At 38.6% G+C, this 27465-nt stretch overlaps 2 protein-coding genes and 1 non-coding gene across 3 annotated transcripts in view; all 3 read left to right on the forward strand.

Moving 5' to 3' along the window:
• smarca2 (SWI/SNF related BAF chromatin remodeling complex subunit ATPase 2) overlaps positions 1–5037 on the forward strand; it is a 40437-nt gene extending 35400 nt beyond the window's left edge. The window contains exons 30-34 of the mRNA XM_015012075.2: positions 69–174; positions 468–569; positions 1429–1555; positions 2003–2136; positions 2644–5037. Coding sequence (XP_014867561.2) covers positions 69–174; positions 468–569; positions 1429–1555; positions 2003–2136; positions 2644–2682 — 508 coding nt within the window. The 3' untranslated portion in view covers positions 2683–5037. The remainder of the gene's footprint in view (positions 1–68; positions 175–467; positions 570–1428; positions 1556–2002; positions 2137–2643) is intronic.
• Positions 5038–15852: 10815 nt separating this feature from the next.
• LOC148157584 (uncharacterized) lies at positions 15853–18756 on the forward strand. The gene is made up of 2 exons (XM_088008440.1): positions 15853–15882; positions 16602–18756. Exons 1-2 carry the CDS (start codon positions 15853–15855, stop codon positions 17595–17597), a joined length of 1026 nt encoding a protein of 341 aa, XP_087864566.1. The 3' UTR covers positions 17598–18756.
• An 8328-nt stretch (positions 18757–27084) lies between these two features.
• Positions 27085–27157, forward strand: trnav-uac (transfer RNA valine (anticodon UAC)). Its single transcript has one exon. It is a non-coding gene; the product is annotated as a tRNA-Val (tRNA).
• Positions 27158–27465: the final 308 nt, after the last annotated feature.

Genomic DNA, 27465 nt, shown 5'->3' on the forward strand with positions numbered 1-27465 from the left:
TATAAACCAACAGCAGTGTTCCCTCTGAGCTGTGAATCCCAGTTTTAAGGTTTCTTTTCCGTTTCCAGGTCAGGCAGGCAGCTGAGCGAGGTGTTTGTCCAGCTGCCGTCCAGGAAGGAACTGCCAGAGTATTACGAGCTGATCAGAAAACCCGTCGACTTCAAGAAGATCAAGGTGAGTGACATCAGACCAAACTTAAAGATAAGATGCTGATGCAGGTGTAGGAAGGGCTTTAGTTTAATCTCCACCTGCCCTGGGAAATGTTAGGTACCACATAAATGTCTCTGTGGGTTTTGGGGGATTAGATGTTTCTGAATAATCTCCCTGAGGTCAGGAAGTTTTATAGCAGCTTTGGTCATAATTATTTGTAGATTTAAGCTTCATTAATATGAGAAACTGTAGCCCTTCATTGTGATTGTAGAAAACTGAGTCTTAAAAGACGTAACACTTTTCCTCGCTGGTAACAGGAACGTGTGAGAAACCATAAATACCGAAGTTTGAGCGACCTGGAGAAGGACGTGATGCTTCTGTGTCAGAACGCTCAAACCTTCAACCTGGAGGGATCCCAGGTACCAAACGGCTTTTCTCTGATCGACCCTTCACCTCCTCATGTTCTCAGATTAACTCACAGCTCTGTGTTTCCTTCAGTCTTTCTGTTGGTTGGTCTGTCTGTGGCAAAGTGACGCATCTTTATCCTTTTTGACTCTTTGGTACTTTCTGGTTCTTTATCATTTCTGCTGCATATCTGGACCAAACAATGCCTCATGTTAACTCATTTTGTCTTATTTTTTACTTTTGGACAGTTGTTATGATGTGTAACCATGGCAACAAAGCATTTTTAAAAAAAATTGTTTTGTTTTTTGTACTGAAAGCAGCTGACTAGCATTTCAAATTCATCTAAATAAATTTTTTGAATAAGAAAATAAACATTTTATCGTCTCAAATGAGACACAGAAGAATTTGGTGAAGCTAAAACTGCCTGCTGAGTTTTTTATATCTTAAATAAAACGTGTTTGTGTTTTTGAACAGTTTTGGCTGAATTGCTGCTCTGAATGTTGTTCTTTCTTTTTTTTGAGTTTATATACTCTGGTTCAGATTAGTTGACAATAATCGATAAATCTGATTAATCGTTTCAGCCTTGATATTTCATCACTTTGCACTGACTTCATCTGGACCTTCTTTAAATCCTTTGTTGGGGATTTGTACATTTTCACACATGCAGTTTGTGTTTATTTAATAAGATGGAGAGAAACAATGTTTCTCTTCCCAAAATGAATTTTAACAACTTAAAATTCACCGTTCATAGTTGAGCCTTCTGGTCCCACTGGGACCAGTCTGCTTGCCTTTGCAGGGAAACAGCTGCTGCCGTCACTTTAAATAATTGTCCTAACCTTCAGTTCAAAGATGTTTTTATATTTTTAATAACAGATATACGAGGACTCCATTGTTCTCCAGTCTGTTTTCAAGAGCGCCAGACAAAAGATCGCCAAGGACGAAGACAGCGAGGATGACAGCGATGAGGATGATGATGACGACTATGACTCAGAGGCCGAAGGTAACACGCAGACTTTAAAACACACACACACACACACACACACACACACACACACACACACACACACACACACACACACACCCTGAAAATCAAGCTTGTCATCTCATTAGAAATCGCTGCTGCAGGTCGACTCGGTGCGTTCCCACTGAAAACACCAAACCGCTGCAGCTGTCAAACTACCAGCGAAAAAACACAAAATAAAAATCGACCTGTTATAACAACTCTAGATGCTAATGTACTTAAAAACCTTTCTAAGCCTTAATTTGTTCACAGATGTAAGAACATATGTTGAAAAATTACTTGTAAGTTAGTTTTATCTTATTTCAAGTGCACTAAGATATTTGCACTACAGACTAGTTGTAAATACTTGGTAGGACTTTGTGTTTTTGCAGTGCAGGAAGTCATTGCGATGCTTAACGCTGGTTCTGTTCTCTGACTTCTGCTCAGCCAAGTCTGTGCGGGTGAAGATCAAGCTGGGTCGGGACGGACGCAGCCACGACAAAGGCAAGAAGAGGCAGAGCCGCGGAAAGGCCAAGCCGGTGGTGAGCGACGACGACAGCGACGACGACCTGGACGATAACGTAGGTTTACGTTCACATCCAACAGGGCTCACGGCAGAACTGTCCACCTTCAGGACGTTTTTATCTCCAGCTCTGGTACATTTCTACTTATTGGAGGTTTAAATGTCTCTTTACCAGCTGAGGTCATCTGCTGCTCTAACAGCAGGTCGCACAAAAAAGAAGGTCAGAGGTCATTCAGTGTCATTTATATGAACTTTAGGTCAAAAACAAACCAGGAAATGAAAAAGGATGTTTGAGGCCAACACCGTGTGAACCGGTTCTGATGTTAAACCAGACGTTTCCGTCGCTGCGCCTCGCTGTTTTCATCCAGGAACCGCTGGACGGAGGCGCTTTGATCCAGGAGAACTTAGCTTAAAACGGTAGCGGTTAGCTTCTGGAAGCTAGCCACTAGCGCTGGTGACAGCACTGATACCGAACGGAAACCTGGAAGGATTTCTAGTCTGACCTTTTCCAGAGCTCCTCCGCTGTCCTCTGCTTTCTGACCGCCGTCTCTCTCTCTTCCTGCAGGATCAGTCGGATAAAAGCAAAAGCGACGACGACGACTGAGGAGGACCAGCAGCAGCTGCAGCAGCGTGAGGATGTTGAGCTTAAAAAAAGAACAATATCTTCATTTTCTGTCCAGCTTCCTGCTGTTTTTGTTTGTAGTGCGTTTTATCTTCTCTGCCATCAACTTTAAAATATATTACTAATCAATCAGTAACTTACAGCAATACCAATCAGCTCATTATCTTGTTTTTTAGAGTTTTCTAGAATATTTTTGTCTGGCACAGAAGAAATTCTATATGAAAAACAAAGACGCACATTTGGTCATTTTATGAATTCATCTTAAAGTATATGAATATTCCCCACATTAATATAAGACAAATAATTTGATATATCAGTGAAAGTTTGTTTTCATGTTCATGTGGAGGAAAAACTCTTTCAGGTTTTCTTTTTTTTCTGCATTTTGGTGCTTAAAATGGTAAAAATGAAAAGATCCAGTTTTTCCCAAATGCAGCCACTTCAACCAGGATTTTAATTTTTCAGGTAAATATCAAATATCTGTTAATTGTTTAGGATTACGCCGTTCTCTTAGATTAATGTTTTCATTGTTTTGGAACGTTAATAATATTGATAATTATAGTTGAAATACGTTTCAGCTCCCATTGTGTCTAAAAACATCTAATTTGACAACAAAATTAATAATCATTTTTAATTCAATTATAATGAATAATATCTTGCTTGGTTATTATATTCTAAACAGAAATTTAATCAGATTTTAGTTACTTTTACTGTTTATTTAGAAAATAAAAACTGCTACGTTGAGCTGAAAGTATTTACCCCCTTTACAGATTTCTTATTTTTTGTTTTAGTTTTTTGTCACATTAAATATTTCAGATCAAAATCATTTTAATATCAGAAAAAATAACCTGAGTAAATAAAAAACAATGCAAACTTCATAATGACTCTTCTTTTCAGGATTGTTTTAATACGATCTCAGTCTGATTTAAGTCGAGGCTTTGACTAGACCGCTCCAAAAATATGCGTAAATAATTAGTTTTTGTCTTTATTTCCAGTCGTTCAGCAATTTGCTTTTGAGAAAAAAATGTTCAGATCTGGGATTTTCTGATCAGCCCCTCAGCATGACTCCACCTCCACCATGTGTGACGTTGTTTTCTTTACATCCTGTTAGTTTTCCACCAGGTCACACTTTACAAAGTAACTCCACAGAAATGTTTCCTTTCCAGCAGGATCAATAAGACTTTTGTTTTAAATATTGTTTTCCAAAAAAAGCATCTTTAATTTCAGTTTGTCTACAGATTAATGAACATTAATGACGTTTTGTCTCATCTGCGTTTCTTTGGGACATTTCTGCCTCCTTCCTGCAGTCAGAAAGGCACAATTTAAGAAATTCCAACAATAATTGATAAAACTGATCTGAAAAATACAAAACAAGTGATTTATGAGCTGTTTGTGTTTCACAGAGCCCCAGGTTGGAGTTTTAACAGTTTTTCTATTTACTCTGGTTATTTTTATCTATTTTTACAACATTACAAGTATTTTACTTCACTACTCTGGCTAAGCTGTGACATTATTATTTTTTTATAAATCAGAAATAAAACTGTTATTTTCTTGAAAAACTATTAAAATCTGATCTTTAAAATTCCTAAAATAATATAAATCTTTTATTTTAACTCACTGTGGGAAATAAAAATCAGCAATTAAAGCAACATCCACCTTCAGAGCTGATTTTAGATTTTATTTAGGTGAAAATGGATAAAATAAAACATTTTTTTTGTCTTTTGACATAAATTTACATCCACAACCATAAAACCATTTTTAAAGTTGATAAAATATCTCAAGTTGAAAGATGAAATTCAGACGGTTAGAAATGCAGACTGCCCTTTTTAATTGTATGAATAAAAACATCATTACATGTTGTTTTATAAGCTTTATTATATTCTGATAGTTTTAAACACTTTTTCCATCTCCTTTCTTCTGTTACTATAAAAACGTTTGTTTTTTAAATCACTGTGTTGCAGCTTCGTGGGGAGACGGTTTGTTTGTTTTTAATTTTTTTGCTCCAGCATCTTTAAGGAAATGTTTCGCCTGTTGCATGAAAACTAAACGGCGTCTCTCTGGTTTTTGAACGGAATAAAAGGCCCTTTTATTACATTTAAAGCAGAATCTAAATGAGCAGGATATTTTTAAGTGTTTTGATTTGCTCATCTGGTTTGTGTGTGCCTCGTTCTCCCGCCTCGTTCTGTGTTTGTAGCATGAACTCCTGATGCAGATTTATCACTTCGGTCCGTGAAACGCTCCGTCAGCGCAGCTTAGTGTTTGCTTTCTTTGCACAGTGTCCTTGTGGTTGTACTCTCATGGCCCCGAGCAAATAAATATTCATGACTTTCTGCACAAAAAGCTGTGATTTTGATTATTTTATTGTTTTTATTTGATGCTTTGTGTGTGTGGAGGGTGAATACATTACTGTTATTGGAAAGTGATTAAATTCTCTAAGAATTTTGTTTTGCACTTCAAAAACACAAAATCTTACCACGTATTTTCTAACTCTAAAATTGGTTTATTTTGCAAAACTGCAAGGGAAACACTGTTTTTGCATCATGCGAGTCACATGAGCAACAACCGGATGTTACTACTGGCGGAAACCAAGAAGAAGAAGAAGACAGGAAGTGGTCGGAGGATCATGTTGTGGCATGTTTTTAGTGACTTATTTTAATTGCGTTTTCTGTTTAATGGAAACACCATAGTTGTGAAATGGTTTTTTTCAACATTAGCAGAACATTGACTGCAGTCATTCATAATGGAAACGCAGCAGCTTTTCCCACTGCTCGCGGCTGAAACTGAAACATCGCAGGGCAGCAGCAGCAGAAGAGCCTGGCTCTCCACCGCACATCAAAAACCAGCCTCCTTTTTTTATCCCTGCCATTTTAAACAGAGCTTCTCCAGACCAGTGACCATCCATGGCCTTCTTTTCATCCGGCGCTTTGTAGCGCCGAGGTGTTGGTTCAGGCCTGAGCCCGGGAAACGACGGGCAAATTGGATGCTAATCCTCGTCTGAGCAGCCGGGACGTCAGGTGCCAGGGCCCATTCCTGCTCTCCCTCTGTAGCCTTTGTCTTCGCCTCCACCGCCGGGGATCTGTCCAACTCCAAATAAAATCAGGAATCTTTTTTTTCGCCTCCTGATGACTCATGGATTGTGATCTGAAAGGGCCAGGTGTCCCGTGTTGTTAAAGAGTCCGGTTTGTTTGGTGCATTCAAAGGTGGGAAGCGGGCGCTATATCGGTGCTAACGCTTGCACAGCTTAAAAGGAAAGCTGGGAGAGGGCTTTGTGTCCCTGCGGATTCCAGGGTTCACTATCAGTTTAACGCATGATCGGGGAAAATCCTCATGGTTTTTTCTCCTTTCAGACTGGAGGGCAGCTGAGGACGCATCGTACCTGATGTATCAGTTCACACCTGAACTGGATCGAAAGCTGCTGGCATCAGATTTTAATGTGGAGTAAAAGAAGCTATTTACATCTGGAGGACTTCCTAAAATTGTTTTAATCTAAAAAAACAAAAAACAAATTGAATTCAGAATTTGTTTTGGTAATTAATTGGTCTAAAGCTCAATTTAAAGACGTTTTCTCAGTAGATTCAGTTTGATTTGGGACCAAAGTTGCAACATTTGTTACCTGTTCTCCTCCTCGCCTGTGGGGGCGCTGCAGCAGAAACCACTGAAGGAAACGACATAAAGACTTCTAAAAAGTACGCAGAGTGCAACTTCCTTCTTCATGAAATGTAAACCAAAATGGAGCAGCATCAGATTTAACCACTTGTAGGATTTCTCTTTTGCGCTTGGCTAGCATGTTTGTTTTGCTTGTTTACCCAGAATCCTTTGTGCTGTAGTCCACTTCCTGCTTTTGGAGCGGTCTGCGGTCCACTTGGTGTTCACATACCAGAGTTCAGATCAACCGAACCCAGACTGAGGTTTTCAGGCGGACCAGAGTTTGATTACAAGTTCTTCACACCTCAACAAACAAACTGGACTTTCTGGACAAATGGACTGGAATTTGATTAAAGCTGCAGGACTTTTATAAAAATATGTGATTTTTATATATTTATTAAAACTATCTCTATCAGACGCAGAAGGTAAGTCGTAGCGCTGTCAATCATGCTCATGTATGCGCTGTTAAATGTGGTAATGGTGATTTATTTCTGGGAGAAGGCAGAGGAGCTCTTTTTTGTTTCACAGATTATCGGTCTTATACTGTAACGACAAGTGAAAATGTTAACAAATACATTAAAACTTTTTTTTTAAATAAAAATAAACTGCAGCTTTAAGGCCGACTAACCAGGGCTGAGAATGCACCTTCTATATTCACACTAAATTTATTAGTGAGATAAACTCCTTCACCCATCCCAGGCCGTCTTCTTGAGTCGACATCTTCAGAAGCCACCACGGCGCCAGGTGTTTCTACTTTTGATTCCATTATTTTATCCCTGCAGCCTAAAAGAAGTTGAATGTTTGTGATGCATTGTTGGGATTATTCCATCGACCAAAAGTCCTGAGAACATTGAAGTAAACAAGCTGATATTTTCTTTTCCCAGAGCAGAATCTGATTAGCATGAACAATGTGTTTTTTCTCCAGGATTACATGTTTAATTCAAAATGCAACACGCATGAAGAAAAACAAAAATCTAAACCCAAAGACCTGCAGGATGCAGGTTGGTGTGAATGAAACGGAGAAACAGTCGTTTGCTTCCAGAGGTTTTTTTCTTTCTCATCTTTGAGCTTTAATCTCTTCCTTCTGTTTTTTTATTGAAAATAATTCAGATGAAAAACTTTTTTTCTGACCCAGAAATTAAAGTATTTCTTTATGCATCTGATTTAATAAGAGAGAAAATCAATATTTCACTTTTTTCTGTTTCATCAGAACTCATCTTATATTGAAATGTGTTTTTCAGGAACATTTGGTTCAGTTCTGGAAAACAGGAAAACCTGAAACCCCAGTGGATGAAAGGAACATTAAAAAAAAACTCTTTGCTGTCCAGCAGCAAAACAAAAACCTTCATTACTCAAATTCATTCATTTTTCTTATTCAGTGCATAAAAGTTTATCAGTTATTCTGACACTGAATCTCAGGTTTGATATCAAACTTTTATCTGCTGCTGGTAAGACACTGACTGCTCAGAAGGACTTAACAGAACCACACTTTGTGAAATAAGCCGACTTCCTCCAGGTTTTTATTTATTTGGTTCTGAAGCATGAATCTGAGTTTTCAGAAAAATAAACTTTAATTTACAGCAGCGTTTCACTCTTACATGAAGCTGTCTGAATATTTCCAGCAGCGTTTCTGACACTGTTTCTTCTTCTTTGTCGTTTTTAATTAATTCGTCCTTAAACTGTGTGAAAGCGAACACGATCGAGAAAATAACTTTTAGATTCATAATGCAACGTGCCAATTAAAAGAGACGGGCTCAAGTCGTGATGTCTGCTGCTCTCATTTACAGAAAATCTGCTGATTAAAAAGAATAAAAATAAAATTGTTCAGCGTCTTGGCAATATTTAATATTCAGATTGATTTAATCTGCTCAAAGTGTGTCCAAAGCGCGGTTCGAGGGCCATTTGTAGCCCTTGGACTGATTTTTTGTGGCCCACTGTTGCAGTTGAACAGTTTTTAAAAAAATGTTGAACATAAAACAAATTACTAATGCTTTTAAACCAAACGTTTATAAGAAGTAGAATCGTGTTTATCCAGAGTTTTGAAAGAAAGTGGTCCAAAGTCTGAATACATTTTTTAAACCAAGCCTAAAAGAATTAGAAAACTAGACGCCTTTCAGTTAATACAGCAAATTATTTTAAACCTTTGCATTTACAATGAAAAACAAATAAAAAATCCAAATTTTTAGTCAGTTTTGAATACTTTTGACTTGATGTTGACCCAAGTGTCAAAAAGATAAAACACCCAAGTAGTTTTTTGTAAAATATATTTGGAGACAAAAGGTTTTTTATTTTATTTTAAGTGCTAAATGTTCATATTTTGTATGATTTTTTCTTAATTACTGCTCTGAAAATGTTTTTTTTGGTAAATGACTTTTTTTGAGAGTCTTCTCCAGCTACCAATGAATCGATTACTAGATTAGTTTAAGATTATTTCAATAATTAATTAATTGTGACTAATCAGATTAACCGCTTTAGCAAATGAAAGTAGTTTGCATTTTATTTTCTATCATACAATCCTAATGACACACCTTCACTTTTGTACTTGTAATCTAATTTTTCTTTGAACTTCACCAAACATGAATATTTCTGGAAGCAAAAAGGATCAAGAACCAAATCAAGTTTCTCCTAATTAACTCCTACAGCGATAAATTTATTGGAAAATCTGGGAAAATAGTGACGTCTGCTTCACATCTCACATTTTGAGTAAAATGTTAAAGGACTTTTTTGCAGCTGCCGCGGTGCATCATGTAATTGTTTGTTCGGTTTATTTTCTCTCTTTCTGCAGCTGTAGAAACAGACTGATGTTTTCCTCTCCTCTGCTCTTCTCTCTTTCTTTCCCTTTTAATCTTTTCCACCAACTTTCTCTCTTTCTTTCTGTCTCAATTAAACCTGAATAATCAACTTTTATACATATATGAAGTGGAGCATCACAGTGGAAGCTGTAACTCTCCACTTGTGAAGGTAAACCTGTTGGCACCTCACTGCCAGACATATGTTAAAAGAATGAATAAATGTACTTTAATATATTTATAAAGTATTAAAATAACCTGAAGAAAACTCAAACTTTCTATACGTTGTCTTTCAAAAAGTTTTAAAATAAGTGAGTTGGGTTTAAACTTGGACTGCTGAGTTTCTCCTGATGGTTTGTTTATTGATGGTGAGGAAAGATTCACACTGTGACCATAAAATGACCATTAAAACGGCCATTTTATTCCCACTTTCCCTGTTTTTTTAACAAGCCCAAAGCTGTGGCGTGAATCAGCATCCGGCAGGCAGCTGGATGCTGAACCGCCAACAGTAGAAGAAGAGAAACGCGTTCAGGTTGGCTAAATGGCCCAATTATGTGTGAGAGGTGTGACACCCGGCCGGTGAATGAAATGAAGCTGCAGCAGGAAATTAGTGTTTGTGTTTGCATCAACTCGAGAAGGCTTAATATCTGGGTATGAAAATATGCATTGAGCCAGAATCTGCCTGCTGGTGTCAGAATTATTCTTGCTGCAGTCGTTCTCAAATCAGCAGAAAACCAAACAATGCCAGAGGAAAAGTAATTAGCAACAGACGATGGAAAACCAAAGGTTTCAGAGAGCTGTTGCTTTAAGTTTAGGCTGATGTGAATTTCAGATGAGCAACATCTGGAGCTGAGACAATCATTTCTGAAATTATGTCAGTTTTACTCCAGTGTAACGAGATGCAGAGTCCAGTTGATCCGCAGAAGATTCTTCCAGAAGTTTGGGAATCATGAAGAAGCGGTCAGTTTTTTAGAGATAAATCATCAATGGCACCAAAGATAACTACCTCCAGCTTCAGCTTGTTCTGCTTCAGCCTCCACAGAAATGGATTTTAACAGGCTTTTTGTTCTATTTATATGTTAAAAATATAAAGAAAATCCTTTAAAAAAGCCTTTTTTATGTAATAGAACAGCTTGAAAATGAGACGGTAGCAACACAATGGAAAATTAACAGCCCACCGTCATAGCAAAGAAAGCTTCACGAACCTCAGCTGACCTTTCAGGATCGCTTTTCTCAGCTGCTGTTTTCAATAAGCCTTTTATCTTTAATTGCAGGAAATTGGATTTGTAGTTTTCTTACATGAATCTACGTTTTCTGCTGTGATACGATGATTATCTTAAAGCAGCTCTTCTCCACTTTCAGGCTGTTTAAATGCTGCATCGTGGTGCTTAAATGTTTGTTCTGAATAGAAGTGGAGAGGTTGGAGCGGCAGCATCATTCAGATGTAAAACAGGAGGAGGAACTGGAGCGGTGAGTCCGGCTGGAGGAGGCATGTGGATCCTCTCCATCATCTGATGGGAGTAAAATGACTTTGAGGAATTTAATGTCTGAAAGAAGCAGGATTAGAAATGAAGCAGGTGAAAAAAACAAAGACAATGTTGTCTCAGCGTTCTGATAACACAGCTGCAGCATCAGGTCTTTATTGCACTGCAGGCATTTTTTCCCATTTCACTGCGGCGTGCTGAAAACAATAATCAGATCTGATGGTCGCTCATTCCTCCAGTGTCTGGAACTAAAATCTCATGAAAGGTATTTTGTAATTAACTTGTAAAAAGATGCCTAAATTAAAAAATGGAAGACGTTTTTCACAAACATTTATGAGAATACTTCTGTGTAAAATAGGAATAAAATTCATTCGTCTGATTAATACAGAATGTCCAGACTTTGCTTCGTCCTTCTGCTGTAATTTAAGGTTTTCATAAAGTTTGTCCATAAATCTTAATATCTCATTTTTGAGATCTGAGGTTTTATATCTTTTATGTTCAAAACAGGCCAAACATGGGATTTCCATCTCTTTCCATCCCTTCTAAGGAATAAATAGAAACTTTCCGTAAGGAGGAAAGAGAAATATATATCAGTTATTATCAGAGTAATAAAGTCATCTGATTGTGTATTTTTTCTGTTGATAGTCTGAATAGTTAATAAAGGGCCATTTTCATGTGCACTTCCATCTCAGCCTCACACAAACAGACAAACTTAAAGTGAATAAATTGATTTTCAATCAGTTTTTTGCACTAAAGAGTTAAGAGTATATATGTCACTCTGAGACTCTTTAAATGTTTGTATATTTAATATTTAAATGGATATTTGTGGCTGTGTACAAAATAGACCTGGTGTATTTGCTTATTGCAAGGAAACGCAACAGAAAATGTTTCCCCATATCGACTCTTCGTTGCCAGGTATGCAGGACGGATCCTCACACAGAACCCAGACATGGGCTGGTTCTGCCAGCGATTCAAGGCCCGTCTCTGACAGCTCATTGTGTCGATGACAGCATTATGCTAATTTACACTGAGAAGACAGTTTAAAAGAAGCCTGATCCGTCTGCAACGCCCTCTGAATCATTCATACCTTTTTCATATTTTGGAACATCTCCACCATAAATTTTATCCTTTTTTATTAGGATTTTTCACAAGTGGAAATCTGAAATGCATGACTGGCTTTTACATGCAGCCCCTTCATTCCAGGGGCTCCTAAATAAAACTGAATTGTTTTCAGTAAATCCTCAATTAGTTGCAATAACAAACTTTACTTGAGAAACATTTCCTTGTAAAGACAAAGTTTTTGTAAATTAAAAAATATATATATTGTCACATGGGCGTCGCCATGTTGTTTACGCTGCAGTGCATCCTGGGTAGATGATGTATGCAGGGTGCTACGGTCCAGCCGGAACAGTCGTTTTTGCGCATTGAATTTGAACAAAGTACACCTGCAGCAAACAGAAAGGGGCGGGACGAACCCCTGTCAGTCTCTTACCTTATTTGGAAATGGAACCATTACACTCCGGAGGTGAAGGGGGCGCTATTTCCTATATTATCCGCGGTCTCCCGTTTTAATTTTCTTTTGAAATCTGTGATGTAGCTTCATCTGTAGGACGGAGTTTCTCTCTCAGCATGTATTTCAACTTCTCTCTTTTATTCAGCGCAGCTCACAGTGAAACTGGTGGGTTCGGTGCCTCAACAAAGGTTAAGAACCACTGGCTTATTCAACAGATATTTCGTTGAATACGAAAACTGAGGCGTTTTTTCTCAAGCCAAATGTTTGTGTTCTGCCCTCATCAGCCTCCATAACCTTCACTTCTTGTTTTTGTTTATAGATTTTGCATCCTCTATAACCAACCAGCATCATCGGCCGGCATGTACTGGTGACAGAATGGCAACTTCTGCAGGTTGGTGGAAAACATAAACATGCAATTCTGTAATTATGAGTTTTAGGAAGATTGCAGCATATTTAGGCCAACATGTTCAACTAATCATGGATTTTAAGAATATTTTCTTGACTTTTTCTTGAGACTTTCTTTAAAGGAAATTATTGTTGAGCCTGTGTTGGTTGTATTTACCCAGAATGCCTTGTGCTGTAGTCCATTTCCTGCTTTTGGAGCGGTCTCCAGTCCACATCAGTTTGATTTTCACCTCCCAAACAAACCAGACTTTAAATTAACACACTTTTTCTTACATTTTATGGCAAATTTAAAGAGACCTTATTAACAAGTAGATGTAAAAAGACTCATACTGGTCAAACAGGCACGATGTTGAAATAAATATTACATTTTGGAGCATTCAGATGAATCCCCTGATCATGGTTGTGTTAAGGCTCCCTGAAAATACAAAGCAGAACGTTTATTTTCTGAGTGACACAAACTTAGCAGAACAACTCGCTGTTTTTCACCAGAGTTACCTAAAAAGCTCCTCTTGCTTCATAATGTTTCCATCTGTGTTTAATTCTTATCATCATCCTTTCACGTCCAAGTCAGGAAATTCATTTTGCAGGAAGTCCTCCAACAATGAAACACTCGGCTCACATCCGCCATGCAAAACCCGCACAAGTCACTAAACATGAAATAATTAAAGAAGTGAATTACGATAAGGCATTTCCACCCTGACATGTTTGCCTCTTTGAGGGAAGCATCAGTCTGGATATCAGCACAACCTGCTGCTCATAAGCAGCTTCTCTTACTTCATTGGCCACTTTCACCACTCAGACGGATTTAGTTGAATCTTAATTAGCCGTTCCCCGCAGACTGATTAGACGGTTGAAATTCTGCTGATGTTGTGATGTGATTACTCTGAATTGTTTCACAGATGCCCAGCTCACAGGCCGAACGTGCTCAGACTCTGAGAACGGATCGGTGGCTTTCCTTTAATCCACCTGAGATGTTTACTCTCTCTTTTTTGTAGTTTTTTCTCTTTCCACATCCGTACAGTTTTTACTTTGGTCCAAAATGATGCCAACCATAAGACGGCATGTTAGGATGTTTTGTTTCGCTCCCTCCTTCGGTTTGCAGCATGATTACACCGCCTGACCTCCTGCTGTGCCGCAGACCTGCCCCAGAATTAGAGCATTTGTTTAGCAGAAGAGGTGAGGATTTAATTGGCCTCATTGTGAAATGTGACAGGTTTCACATGTCAGGTTGCTGCCAGCTATAAAATGCCTCCCCCTTCAGGTAAAAATGTTTTAAAGGGGATGTATTATGCAAAATTAATATTTTGTACATTTTTGTTTTTTCATTTGCGTCTCTCCTGCTTCTAAAAACATCCCAAACATTATAAAAAAAACCGCAGCTGGTTTTTGCAATAAGTTGAAGTTTTTTGGTGTCTGGAAAACGAGCCGTTGAAAAAACATCTGGAATGTAACGTCACAAATCACCAGGCACTCCTGTTGCCTGGCAACCCCAGCAGAGCTCTGTCCGTTACCTAGCAATAAAATGCAGCTCCAGCACGGCAGGTCAGCTGGTTTTATTGGAGTACAATGGCTGCTGGAAAAGACTTCCAGAAACCACTTGCTGCATCCTTGTTGGTTGTGCAGTGGGCTCCACTTCTGCTGTTCAAAGATGTATTTTTTTATGATTGCGCATCTGTTTGCAGCCATTTTCTCATGCGAGTGTAAACGTTGAGATGAGGTGCAGGGGGGCCATCGGCAGTTTATTTGGTTTTAAAGTGACAGAACCCTAAAACTGCTCAAAACGGGCAGAACTGAGCAGATTAAAATCTGATTATCTAAGAATTATTTTGGGCAAAAAACTATAATCGTGTTTTTATAGAACATAAACCTATTTTAACCTAAGGAAGCACAATAAGTCACCTTGAAATCATAACACCAGGATTTACAGTGGGAATATAAATAAGTGGCTCTCTTACCTTTTATTTAATTCCTCATACATTTTTCAAAAGTAGCTGACAGTTAATGATTTTATAGCTGTTTCCTGAGACAATTAGGCTTTTATTTTCTTCCTCCATCACTGAGTTTTTAAGTGATCCTTCACAGTGACAAATGGTCAGGAGAGGAGGGAAGCCAGCTTTGACTCTGAAAAGCAGATTAAAAACCTCAGCGTGGCGCAGAAGAGCCGACTTCAAATTAGTCTGAACTCAGCAGAGAATCAACAAGCTGGAGGCATCTGCTGAGGTTTAATCTGCCAGGAGATGAACTGTTGGAAACATGAGGCACAACTTAAAACCAGAAATGTTCACAAGTCATTTACCCAAGTCCAGGTTTTGAAGGGAAAGTCCATTTTTATGCTTTTAGGGGCCAGTTTCTGTAGTCAAAGTAAACTCTGGACGGAGTCGGTGAAGCCTCAGGCCTCTGAAATTGTTTAGCAACAAACAGGACTCAAGTCAGATCTGAACCCTCCACAGCCTTTTACAGGAAAACCAGAGTAAAGTTTTTGGACTGCAGTTCATTTAGTTTTAAGTATTTGATATGCGAGTCTCAAATATGTCACAAGTTAAGTTTCAAGTCTTTGAAAAGCAAAACCACGTCTGGTCGCAGTCGTTTGGATGGAAGTCGAGTCCCCAGCCTTCGGCTGTGTTCACTCAGCAGGGCTTATTTTTGACACTGTTAGTATTTCGTATTTGTTGCAGAAAAAAAGTTTAGATTTTGATTTAAAACTGGGATGAAGTCTACAACCAGCTGGAAGGAAACCAACGAAATGATGGGGAAAAAGCAAAAGTTTTCAGTTACAAAATGAAAAACAACTGAAGTTTAGAATGAAGTAAAGCCTGGAAATGACACAAACCCCTTAGAAAGCGTCTGGGCTTTTAGCCAAGCAAAATAAATTGGTGAATAAATTTACTGACATAAGCCTCAGGTATCAGCTTGTTTCTGGTTTAAGTTTGAAAAATCAGTTAATTTTAAAATCAATTCCTTTGATTTTCTGAGTTTTCTACTAACTTCACGTCGTCTCACCTTAACTTAAAATTAAACTCTGGGTTGTTTAAACACAGATTACGTCCACCATGTTTTTGCTAATTACCAACACTTCCTCCACACTCAGTCTTATCTGACCTCCTTTTAAATAAGCTTTTGGTTTTATATTAACTCACCACTCAGCGTCATTTCCTCACAAGATGTACGTTAGAAAATGCTGAAACCGAACTGGTGATATGATCTCTCCTCATTACTGACTGCAGCTCTCTAAAGTTGCTGCAATTAAAGCCGTTCCTTAAAATATTCTGTCTAATGATGGGAGTTTTATTGTTGGAGATAAACTGTGTGGCCATTTGGGATGAAACCCAAGCGTTTCCAGCAGGACTTGGTGAGAACGAGGCAGTTATCAAAAAGATCTGATACCATTAATAACTCTTTCAATAGAAGTCCAATAATAATCCATAAAAAATAAAAGCCTATAGACTCTACAGTTCTTAGTTCCTGCCGTATCTCTGCGCTCTGCAGTTCATTTATCTCAGTTCTCGATGATCATCACTTATTTTCTTCTGCTCTTAAAGAAAGTGAGTTTTGCTCTGAATACATTAAAACTTAGCATCTTTTTACCTTTTGTCCAGGTAAATCCAGACACTGTAATCAGTTTGCCTGCTTTGCCACATGATCACTTCAGGGATTATGGTGCAGATGATGTGACTGAGCGATGTGACAAAATGTAGCGTGACGCTTCAGAGCAGCCAAGTCGTTGTCGGACAGCTGTGCCGTCGTCAGGGTCACACCTGGAGCAGAGGCACAGAGCACTTCTGATTCCAGGCACACAGGACCTCAGAGACGAGCCTGAACCTCTCATTTCGTCAGGTAAAACAGAAAATGTCTCACAGTAATGAGGTCTGAGCTGCTAGTTTCCATTTTACAAAATGAGAAGCTGGAGGTTAAAACCCAACATCACACATGATCAGACTGACAATTAAAAATGAAGAAACATTGAAAATGACCTTTGGAAATGTCCCTGTGGCAGCTGAACTGCCTCTTGAGCCTGAAACAGAAGTTCATTCTGCTGCTGACCAAACACCCTGCTGACCAAACACTCAGCAGCGTGACGGCGAGCCGTCTGCATCCCTGCAGCCATCTGCATCCCTGCACCGTCTGCATCCGTCTGCATCCCTGCATCCGTCTGCATCCGTCTGCATCCCTGCACCGTCTGCATCCCTGCAGCCATCTGCATCCCTGCACCGTCTGCATCCGTCTGCATCCCTGCAGCCGTCTGCATCCCTGCAGCCGTCTGCATCCCTGCATCCGTCTGCATCCCTGCATCCGTCTGCATCCCTGCAGCCGTCTGCATCCCTGCATCCGTCTGCATCCCTGCATCCGTCTGCATCCCTGCATCCGTCTGCATCCGTCTGCATCCCTGCAGCCGTCTGCATCCCTGCACCATCTGCATCTGCCTGCATCCGTCTGCATCCCTGCATCCGTCTGCATCCCTGCACCGTCTGCATCTGCCTGCATCTGCCTGCATCCGTCTGCAGCCGTCTGCATCCCTGCAGCCGTCTGCATCCCTGCAGCCGTCTGCATCCCTGCAGCCGTCTGCATACCTGCAGCCGTCTGCATCCCTGCAGCCGTCTGCATCCCTGCAGCCGTCTGCATCCCTGCAGCCGTCTGCATCCCTGCACCATCTGCATCTGCCTGCATCCGTCTGCATCCCTGCATCCCTGCACCGTCTGCATCCGCCTGCATCCGTCTGCATCCCTGCATCCGTCTGCATCCCTGCAGCCGTCTGCATCCCTGCATCCGCCTGCATCCCTGCATCCGCCTGCATCCCTGCAGCCGTCTGCATCCCTGCAGCCGTCTGCATCCCTGCATCCGTCTGCATCCCTGCAGCCGTCTGCATCCCTGCAGCCGTCTGCATCCCTGCAGCCGTCTGCATCCCTGCAGCCGCCTGCATCCCTGCAGCCGCCTGCATCCGCCTGCATCCCTGCACTGCAGCCGCCTGCAGCCCTGCAGGGTCTGCAGATGCAGCCGGAGCTTTCTCACCGCCGTATCGCTCAGACTTGCTGCCCAGTGGCTCGTTCTGAAACGCTCTGGCTATAAATATCAAGGCTCAAACAGCAGAAGGTTCAGCAAACTGCTGACAATTAGAGGTTTTTTATTTTGTTGTGCTTTTGAGAGGAAGCTGAAGTGGAGGATGATGGATGGTTTGGGATGTGTTGGGTGAAAGCAGAGGATGCCGGCCTCTTTCACCTGTCAGTCAGTCACTTTATTCTCAGAGCTTTAAAAACCAGAAGCGCCGCGGGAGTGAAGGGCTCAAAACGCTCCCACAGAGAATTCCTTTCTGAAACCTGACGGTGAACAGTGGCAGCACATTTATGATGTTTTTTACCAAAGGTTTGGACCTCAGTTTCTGTTGCCAATAATTATCGATTTGAATTCAGTTTTTTTTCTTGGTTGGTGATAAATGGACTTGAATCGAACCACATTGGGGACCGTAGTGTTGGTATGTGGCTGCGTTTCCGTTGACCATAGAATTGCCAAAGGCCTTCAGGTCTTCAGATCTCCAGGTCTTCAGGTCTTCATGTCTTCAGATCTTCAGGTCTTCAGGTCTTCAGGTCTCCAGATCTCCAGATCTTCAGGTCTTTTGCTCTTCTGAATTATAACTCTGATACAGTAAAAGCAAAGTTAGGTTGTCTTGGTTGGAGTTAAACTCAGGAAAGTACCAGAGGTAATAAAATGGATCCTTTTTGCTTCCAAGGTCAAACACGGACCGACTCAAGTCGCTCCAAAAGTCCTGATGTTTCACTGAGAATGAATATACTCGCAGTTTGTTGTTGAAATGTACATTTTTACTGAGTTTTTCATGAGTTAAAAATGTGATGTTTTAGAAACTTTGTGTGTTTTTAGTCGTTTCATGTTGTTTCGCCTTCCTGCTGACAAACCAGCAGGGGGCGTAACACACTCAGAATATTTCATCCCTCTTTAACTTCCTGCTGATTTCAGTGCAGCGAATCAAAGGCATGTTCAGGATTTCTGTCTGAGACGTTTTTAAAAATGAGTAGATTTATGAGTAGATGTTGTGAATCGGTTAACTGGTTAAGTTATTCACATCATTTGTAGATTGATTCAAAAAAACTTGTTAAGGCCTTTAAAGATTCTTGGTGCAGTTTATTTTTAATGTGAACTGCTGTACAGCTCAGCTGCTAAATAAATCATGAATTTCCACAGCAGGATTTTACAAAAATACAAAGTTTTTCTTTAGTGTGCAGATTGTCTGTGTACGGATCGATGACATCATTAGAAATGGAGGATTGGCAGAAAGCAGAGGATTCTGGGTAATTAGTTGGGCTTTCAGAAAAATCACAGAAATAATGGGTGGAGTTTGTAAAGTTACCCTGTTAAAAATGTAAAAAAAAAAAAAAAAGTTATAAAAAAAATGGGAGCTCACTTTTCAAAGTCATATATTCAGTGTTCGTCATTTGTCTAAGAATATTTAGATCCAAACTGAACATTTAGCTACAATGCTAAATATTTCATTTGATGCTAAATACGTAGCTTACTGCTACATATTTATGTAGCTTACTGCTACATATTTAGGTAATAACACAAACCAGCAAAATAATCTTTCTTGGCAAGTTAATTTGCATATTAGCTAAATATTTACCTGTGAGCTAGCTCTGTAGTAAGCTAGCTCAGTAGTAAGCTAGCTCAGTAGTAAGCTAGCTAAATATGAGTTAGCCTCACGTTCTTTTTACTTGACAATGCTTTATAACGTCGCATTAAGCAGGAAATATGGTGTTTCTCTTTTCTCTTTCTTTTGTAGATTTGTGGAATCAGAAGGCAGATTATAATTTTCTCTTTCTGTCTGCAGAATAATATTTATTATTTTTACTTTATTTCTTCTGTGGTGTTAAGTGGGCTGATGGTGATAACATGGACAGCTCTCCCACTGCAGACATGATGGAGGTAATCGGTATCCATGAATTAAACAATCTTTTCCTTCAGATTTACAAATCCAACCATTAATTTTAATGCATTTATTGAATGGATGTGGTTTAATTAAAATAATTGTGTAAAATATACGAGTAAAAATTCTCCAGCCAAGCCTGAAGAATCTGAATTAGGTTTGATTAACTTTAAATTATAATCTAAATTAATTTAATTTTAACTACAAATAGTAATATCATATTCAAGCGTATGACACAAAGTACAATTTATTATTTTTTTGTACAAACTTGAACCAAAAGCCTTTGTTTTTTCTTTGTCTCGATCTTTTTAATAGCTTGCAGTACCTATAAAAGTGGAATAATAAAAAATATATACATATTTTTATGTGTGGCAAATCCTTCATAAATATTTAGAGAAAATGGTTTGGTTGAAAAAACCATTTAAGTGAATACTAAACACTTTCTGTCCTTGTTGAAGCTTTTCTTTCACTTTAAAAATGCCACAGTTCTGTCACTTTTCATAAATTATGATAAAATATGCTTTCAGCTTTTCAGCGACTGTAAACCGGCTGCTCACATAAACCCCTTTTATCTAATCATTGCCTGACGTTCTGCAGCCAATCACAAAGCAGAAAAAGTTTGACGTGAGCCTAACAAGCAGGAAGTAGATTCTGTTTTATAAAGAAAGGAGGCAGTTTCCTCTTCCATCATTAAAATCCTGAATCAACAAGCAGTAAACACTAAATCAATCAGTTGTCTTCTTTAAACATATGAGTGAGAAATAAGGTGCAGATAAATCGGCTTTTAGAAGCGTATAGAAAATATCTGCTGCTCATTACAGATGATGATGCCAGTTTCTGAACGGAGAAATCAGGGATGTAAAATATGCCTGATATTATATGTTATGTTTACTAGTAGGCCTGTTGCAATCAATCAATTAATCACATTATGAATTAAAACGAGCTCAATAATTTCCATTTGAATTATTTTTTGTTTTTCTACCAAAAACTGGATGATAAAGTTTTCAGTCTGGCGTTTTGGTCTCAAGCAGCTCCGACTTCATAATTCATCATTATATTTATTCTTTTCTTTATTTTTGATATTTATCTTCCAGTTCCAGTGTTAAATGTTCTTTAGAATTTAAAGTTTATTAATCTTTGAAAATAGGTTCATGCATTATTATGCCATTACCATAATAATACTTGAAAATGGACTCAAAGCAACAATATTATCATTTATCACATTAACTTCTGGGACAATTTATAGCTGGTGATGCACCGTCACTAGCATTGATTCATGTTCCTTAAGCCGGGCAGAATGAACATGAAAATGGTCGCAGTGTCTTTATTTCTCATCTAATTTCTATCAAATACAGATTTAATTAAAGCTGAGAAACTTTGACTCAGTTTCTGTCAAGATTCAAGTGAGGACTAAGTGAATTTCTGTTTTCATTTTGGATAATTAATTTAATTTTACATACCAGCATTTGCTGCAGTCGGAGCCACAGTTTGTTAAATATCTTGAGATGTAATTGATCATTTTTGACGACATTTATATCCAGATGTTCTACAAACGATTGAGGCGTTTTGCCCAGTTTTTGTCGTTTGTTGAAATTTTGAGAATTTGCAGCAGCTGCAGTGCAACAGGGAAAAATGCAGGAAAACTGCTGAAAAGTAACTCAAAGCCACTTGTATTCTTCTTTTTTCTCGCTCTCTCTGTCAGCTACGCTGCACACAGACCCGTTGCCGTGGCAACTGACAACAGTGCCTCTATATGTACAGTATCAGCATTCAACATAAAAAACAAACACTTCCCACAGAAAGAACAGAATATCCAGTCCCTGCAGTTTTGCTGATCTGACAGGTGGTATTTAGGTCGCCTTTTTTTATTTTATAACTGAAAACAAACGTCACAGAATCCCACAGCACATCTACACCTTAAGATTGTCAAAGTCAAGCTAGCATAGCTGACCTACTTAACTCTGCCTCGCTATTTTCTTCTGAATTAAATTTTTTCCTGATCTTATCATCTAATTGTTGAAATGTTGAGAATTCGTAGCAAAGCACTGCATCCTTTTTTCTTTTATATATCACACTATTTCATTTAAGACTTAGTGTTATGTTGACAACAGCTAAATCCAATAGTTATCGTTAGCTTGCAGGTTTTGGGGGGCACATCTGTAGTAAAATATTTATTTTCATATCCTTTAAGTGATTATTTATTTTACTGACCAAACACATCTGTAACCGAGTGAAAAACGGCACCACTATGTGACGTACGATAGTCACATGATGTCCAGTCGCTAACGGGCCTGTGGATGGTGAGCGACACCAGCAGGAACAAACCGGCGCTCCTGCCTGTCATAATCTACTCTCTGTTTCTGTTGGAAGAACCTGCATATATTTACATCTGTTGTTTTGGGTTGAATGTCATTTTTCATTTAGTCCATAAGTTTGTAAGGATGAGATATGACAAGATGCAGCTGTTGTCAGTGGGAGTGGTGCAAATAAAATGTAATTTATATCCGACCCTCCGATGACAAAAGCAGTTCTGAAACAGTGACTCTGTGGTTTCATCAAGGATGGAGCAGCTGTCGGTTGTTTTTCATTTTAGTGACATGTTGTGATGAGAAAAACATTATCTGCATAACAACGTCTCTGCAGAGTCTGACAGCAGCCAGCAGAACGGCACAAAGGGCTGATGGGACGCATCCGTCACCCATCAAACGCTGCCATTCAAAGTTCCCTGAAGCTTCACTACGCTCAAAAAAATATGCAAACATTGTTGAATATTTCTGCAGTTCTACTTGTGTAGATTCACCAGAAATATTTTATTGCTCCGGTCAGTACAGGATAAACACTGGAACATTTTCTACCTGCTTTTCAAAATAATTTAAACATTTAAAGCCATTTTCTAAATTATTTCCATCAGCAGGAGTTTGGTTTGAATGATTCTGGTTGAATTAGAGTTTCATCAAACTTGATTAGCCTATTGAACCACCAGAACCAAAATACATGGAATACAAACTTTATACATGTACAATTAAATAAAGTTATGTTTAAGACTTAAGTATTTTATCACTACTTTTCATCATAATTACAAAAAAAGTCTCAGCAAAAAGAAAAGCACACGTTGCTTTAATGGGTGCTAAATGTTTGAGTAGTTTTAATAAAAAGCAGGAAGGAATGAAATAAACGGTAAACACAAAATGTAGTTTCAGATTGGCGAACTGGAACATCCACAGGATATTAAAGCTTGCATTATAATTACTGTCCACTTAAAGTGGCCGAGTCGGGAACATTTAGGACGTCATCAGCCGTCCAACAAGCTGCAACTTTTAGAAACATTGAGATTTATGACTCTGAATTAGCAAGACTGAATAACAAGCTGGCCGAAAAAACAGGAGAAAAATTCAGCCTCGGTTGTTTGACTATAAAAAGTGATGGAAAATGAACAAATGTCACAATTATTTACTTAGCATTCACTCACATATTTAGATTGAAGGTAATATTTCATTAACAAGCTAAATATTTAGCCTCCAAATATTTAACCTAATTATTTAGCTTAATTGGGAGTTTAGGTTTGCAAGAGCCATCTTTTGTTTGATAGTTAATATGCAGTGAATTTACCTTAACATTTAGTTTAGAGCTGAATATTTAGTGCTAAGTAAAGGTTTAGTTTATAAGCTAAATATTTAGGTTGTGTTAAGAGAGGAAAAATTCTTGAACTTTAAAACCTTTTGACTCGTTAAATCCTCTCTTATGCCCGGGTTCAGAAAAATGCTGTGCGCAAAGACTGAGATCACACAGAGATAACAGCGTCACAATAATCAGCATTTATTCAAGACAGATGCAAACTATCACCAGACACACATCACATAACATCAGAAACCTCAGAGCACAAACAACACATGAATTTACCTGAGAGAGAAAAAGACAAAAGATGGAAGCGACAAACAAAAAGCAAAGACGTCTTTGGAGAAGTTGCAAGAGCAAAATCTAATGTGTTACTTCTGTGTAGAAAGTTTTATCTTCTTTTCTTTAATTTATTCAAATAAGGCGTATCTTTGCTCATCCAACCAGGAGCTATCTCTGACCCTCTCTCAAGCCAGAAACCCCTGCCGTGTTTACGGCCTTTCACAGATGAGTGTGAAAAGCTGGAACTTCCACTGTGTTGTTTTCCACACAGACAAAAGGCAGTTCAAACGATCCTAGCAAACCATCTGCTGGAACTACAGGTAACATAAAGGTCAATAGGCCAGAATACGTTACTGATTTAAAACCACAATTTAGGCCATTTGAATCAAGACATATTAAGTTTTAAAACTAGCTTATTTTAAATTTATTTTCTCAACAGTTGTTAGTTTGAAACCCTGAAATTAATAAATGAATAAATGACATGATGAAAATGTTACTTTTGAAAATGAGCCTCCGTTTATGTAGCAGTCTCGTCTCAAAGCAAATTTTATTTCAATGTTATCCCAAATAAAACCTAATAATGCTCCTAAACTTTAAATTTGAATATCAGATAATCTGCAGCAGACACAGAAAAAGTTTGACATCTTTAAAAACTGAATTAATTTCTTTTTCCGCTACTTGAGCACATTGAAAACAAGGTGGAGCAATGTCACAAAAAACATGAAGGGAGACAGCGGAGTTCTGTCTCCAGGGAAGCTGTTAAATTTCTGCATGACCCTCTTCACAATCAGCCCAGACGCAGCGCTTCCTGCTATTATGAATAATGCGATGCTGTTTGAGCAGCTGGAGGTTCAACGTGACGGACACACAGGTTCTCCATAAATTAACAGCTTCTCTTCTTTGTGCAAAAATGGGTGACCCACTGTGTCTTTCAAAAATATTCACTCTCTTTGAAATTTCCAATATTTTCTCCTTTTTCCCAAACTTCATTGTTTCACTGGAATCACACAGAGCAGTGCAGTTTGTTGGAAAGTTTTCTAAGTTTTTACCAAATGTAATCAGAAGCTGAGGATTTGTATTCGTCTGAGTCGAGGAGATAAAAGTTTTGCTTATTGAACTTTGGAGAATAGTTCAGGCTCAGACAGACTGAATGGAGATGAGAACACCAGTTTTCAAATCTTGACACTGACTAACTTGAGACCAGCTTCCTCTGTTAATGGTTCAAACACCAAATATACTTTAACACGCACAGTGGAAGCCAGAGTTTCCAGTTTCCCACATCGTCACTGTTGGGGTTTCGATCAGAGGCTTTAGCAAACGCCAAGCCAATAGCGTGTCAATCAATCAGTTTTATTTATAAAGCACCCTTCATACTAGAACACGTGTCAAACTCAAGGCCCGCGGGCCACATGTGGCCCACCATGTCATTTTATGTGCCCCCCCAGCATTTTATAGGCCGATGATTAACTTAAAATAGGATTTGAGCACAAATTGACTACAAACTACATCTCCCACAATGCATTCCGATTGTTACCAGCCAACATTACGGCTTCTCACCACTAGAGAGCAGCAGAGTCACCTCAAGCTGCTTATTGATTTTCCCAGCGAATAAAACTGAGACATCGACAAGCTAACATCAAAATGTCCAAGAAAAGAAACATCGATTTACAAGTAAGACTGTGAATGAAGATGTGTGTGAGTTGGTGTCAGGGCGGCAGGTGGCGCTAGACTTTTTTTGTTATCCGTTATCTTGACCGACAACATAAAAGAAAATCGGTCATGTACTATTTTTATCCGTGAAATTACAATCATATTAGTCGCATTTTATGCGGTTTAGTTAATATTCACCGTGAATCCAGATCCCATCACAAATTAAGCAGATAAATGTATCTACATTTTTCTCGTAGTGACAAAAATCACCTCAATAACTTTTAATAAATTAAATTAAGCGACTTCACTTAACTGGTTTTCCAATATAGACAATGTGTGCAAGAAAGCACAGAGTAGAATGTACTTCTTGAGGAGACTGGCCTCCTTCAATGTGTGCTCTAAGCTCCTGTACATGTTTTACAAGTCCATTGTGTCTACTGTTATATTTTATGCTGTTGTTTGTTGGGGGGGCAGTGCAAAGAAGAGGGACATACAGAGATTGAATCGCCTCATCTGCAGAGCTGGCTCTGTGGTCTATGTGAGCCTGGAGTCTGTGGAGACAGTGGTGGAACAGAGGACACTGTCTCAGTTTAGTCCTGGAGAACACAAGACATCCCCTACATACTGTTTTCTCCAACCAGAGAAGCTCCCGCAGTGATAGGTTTCTTTCACTGCGATGTTCAACTGAGAGGTTTAAAAACTCCTTTGTCCCACGGGCCATTAGGCTTCACAATGCTGTGACTTCTAGGAGGGTTGAGAGAGGAAGACAGGGTAATTAGCATTTTTAATGTATTTATTGTATTTAAGTTCTTTTTACTAGATCACTTTTAATGTGTGTGGATGTGAATTAATGTGTGAGCAACAGACAATCTTAATTTCCCTATGGGATTAATAAGGTTTTTTACCTTACCTTTACCTTTTATGGTTCAAAAATAAATTTAATTGTAGAGTGTTGATTTTATTTTTGAACCCTTATTTATTTTTGAACCATTTTTTAATTGCAAAGTGTTGATTTTATTTTTTAAACCTTTTTTATTGTAAAGCATTGATTTTATTTTTGAACCCTTATTTATTTTGAAGTGTTGATTTTATTTTTGAACCATTTTTTTAATTGTAAAGTGTTGGTTTTATTTTTGAACCCTTATTTTGAAATGTTAGTTTTATTTTTGAACCCTTATTTTTTTTTTTGAAGCGTTGATTGTCTGAAAGACCTTACACATGAATTGCCCCATATGGGGTTTGAACCGACGACCTCAGGATTACCAGCACCTCAGGATTACCAGCACCGTGCTCTAACCTGCTGAGCTAACTCACCTACCTTACAAACTGTTGGGTTTCCATGGATTTAAGAAGAACTGACATGATCTCACCACAATGAAGATTTGATAAAAGTGCTTATATTCTAATGTTTTTCAAAATAACACATAATATTTTATTTTCCAGAGATTTTGTATTTTGAAGTGTTATTATTTTTGAACCATTTTTAATTTTCAAGTGTTGATTGTATTTCAGAGATATTTTTTATTTTAATGTGTTAATTTTATTTTTGAACCATTTTTTATTTGGTTTATTTTATTTTATTTTATTTTATTTTATAGCCATTTAGCCAAGTCTCTGCAGAACCATTTGTCTCTGCTAATGACATCTTCAATACAATTGTTTGATCCCAGGCTTAGTTTATGGACTGTAATGTGAAATTAGGCACAAGTATAAGTCTGACAGTTTGTTCACCAAGTTACTGTGCTCTCTGAGAAGATCTGTAAGTATTTCACATTGTTCCATGCCCATCGTTAACGTTAGTCTCTAACAAAATGTGGATCATCTACCAGGAACACTGTAAAGAGCATGAGTTTCTGTAGAGTAGTGGTTATCATGTTTGCTTTACATGCAAAAGGTTGCTGGTTCGAAGCCAGACAGAAACAGATTTTGCAAAGGTCAACAAGGGTTCTGTGGTGTCATGGTCTGTACTCTGAATCCAGGCATCTGAGTGCAAGCCTCAGTTGAAATTTTCATGCGTTGCATCTCACATCATCAACTTTGGAACCTCAAACTGAAACAAAGCAGAGAAGTTCAGTTCCTGTAGTGTAGTGGTTATCACGTTTGCTTTACATGCAAAAGGTCTCTGGTTCAAAACCAGACAGAAACAGTTTTTGTAGGTTATGCATCTCTTGGGGTGCAGTGAGACAACAAGAGCCTTCCTCTCCTTTGTGATGGTTCATTTGCCAATCGGCTTCTTTGAAATTGAAGCTACTTTACTTAATTACCAATTGGCAGTTCTATGGCGTAATGCTCAAAGCCCGCGGGCCACATGTGGCCCCCCAGCATTTTATAGGCCGATGATTGACTTAAAATAGGTTTTGAGCACGAGACTACAAACTACATCTCCCATAATGCATTCCGATTGTTACCAGCCAACATTACGGCTTCTCGCCACTAGAGAGCAGCAGAGTTACC

This window comes from Poecilia mexicana, unplaced genomic scaffold, assembly GCF_051168715.1.
Source record: "Poecilia mexicana isolate PSO_F unplaced genomic scaffold, ASM5116871v1 scaffold_9, whole genome shotgun sequence".
Lineage (NCBI taxonomy): Eukaryota > Metazoa > Chordata > Actinopteri > Cyprinodontiformes > Poeciliidae > Poecilia > Poecilia mexicana.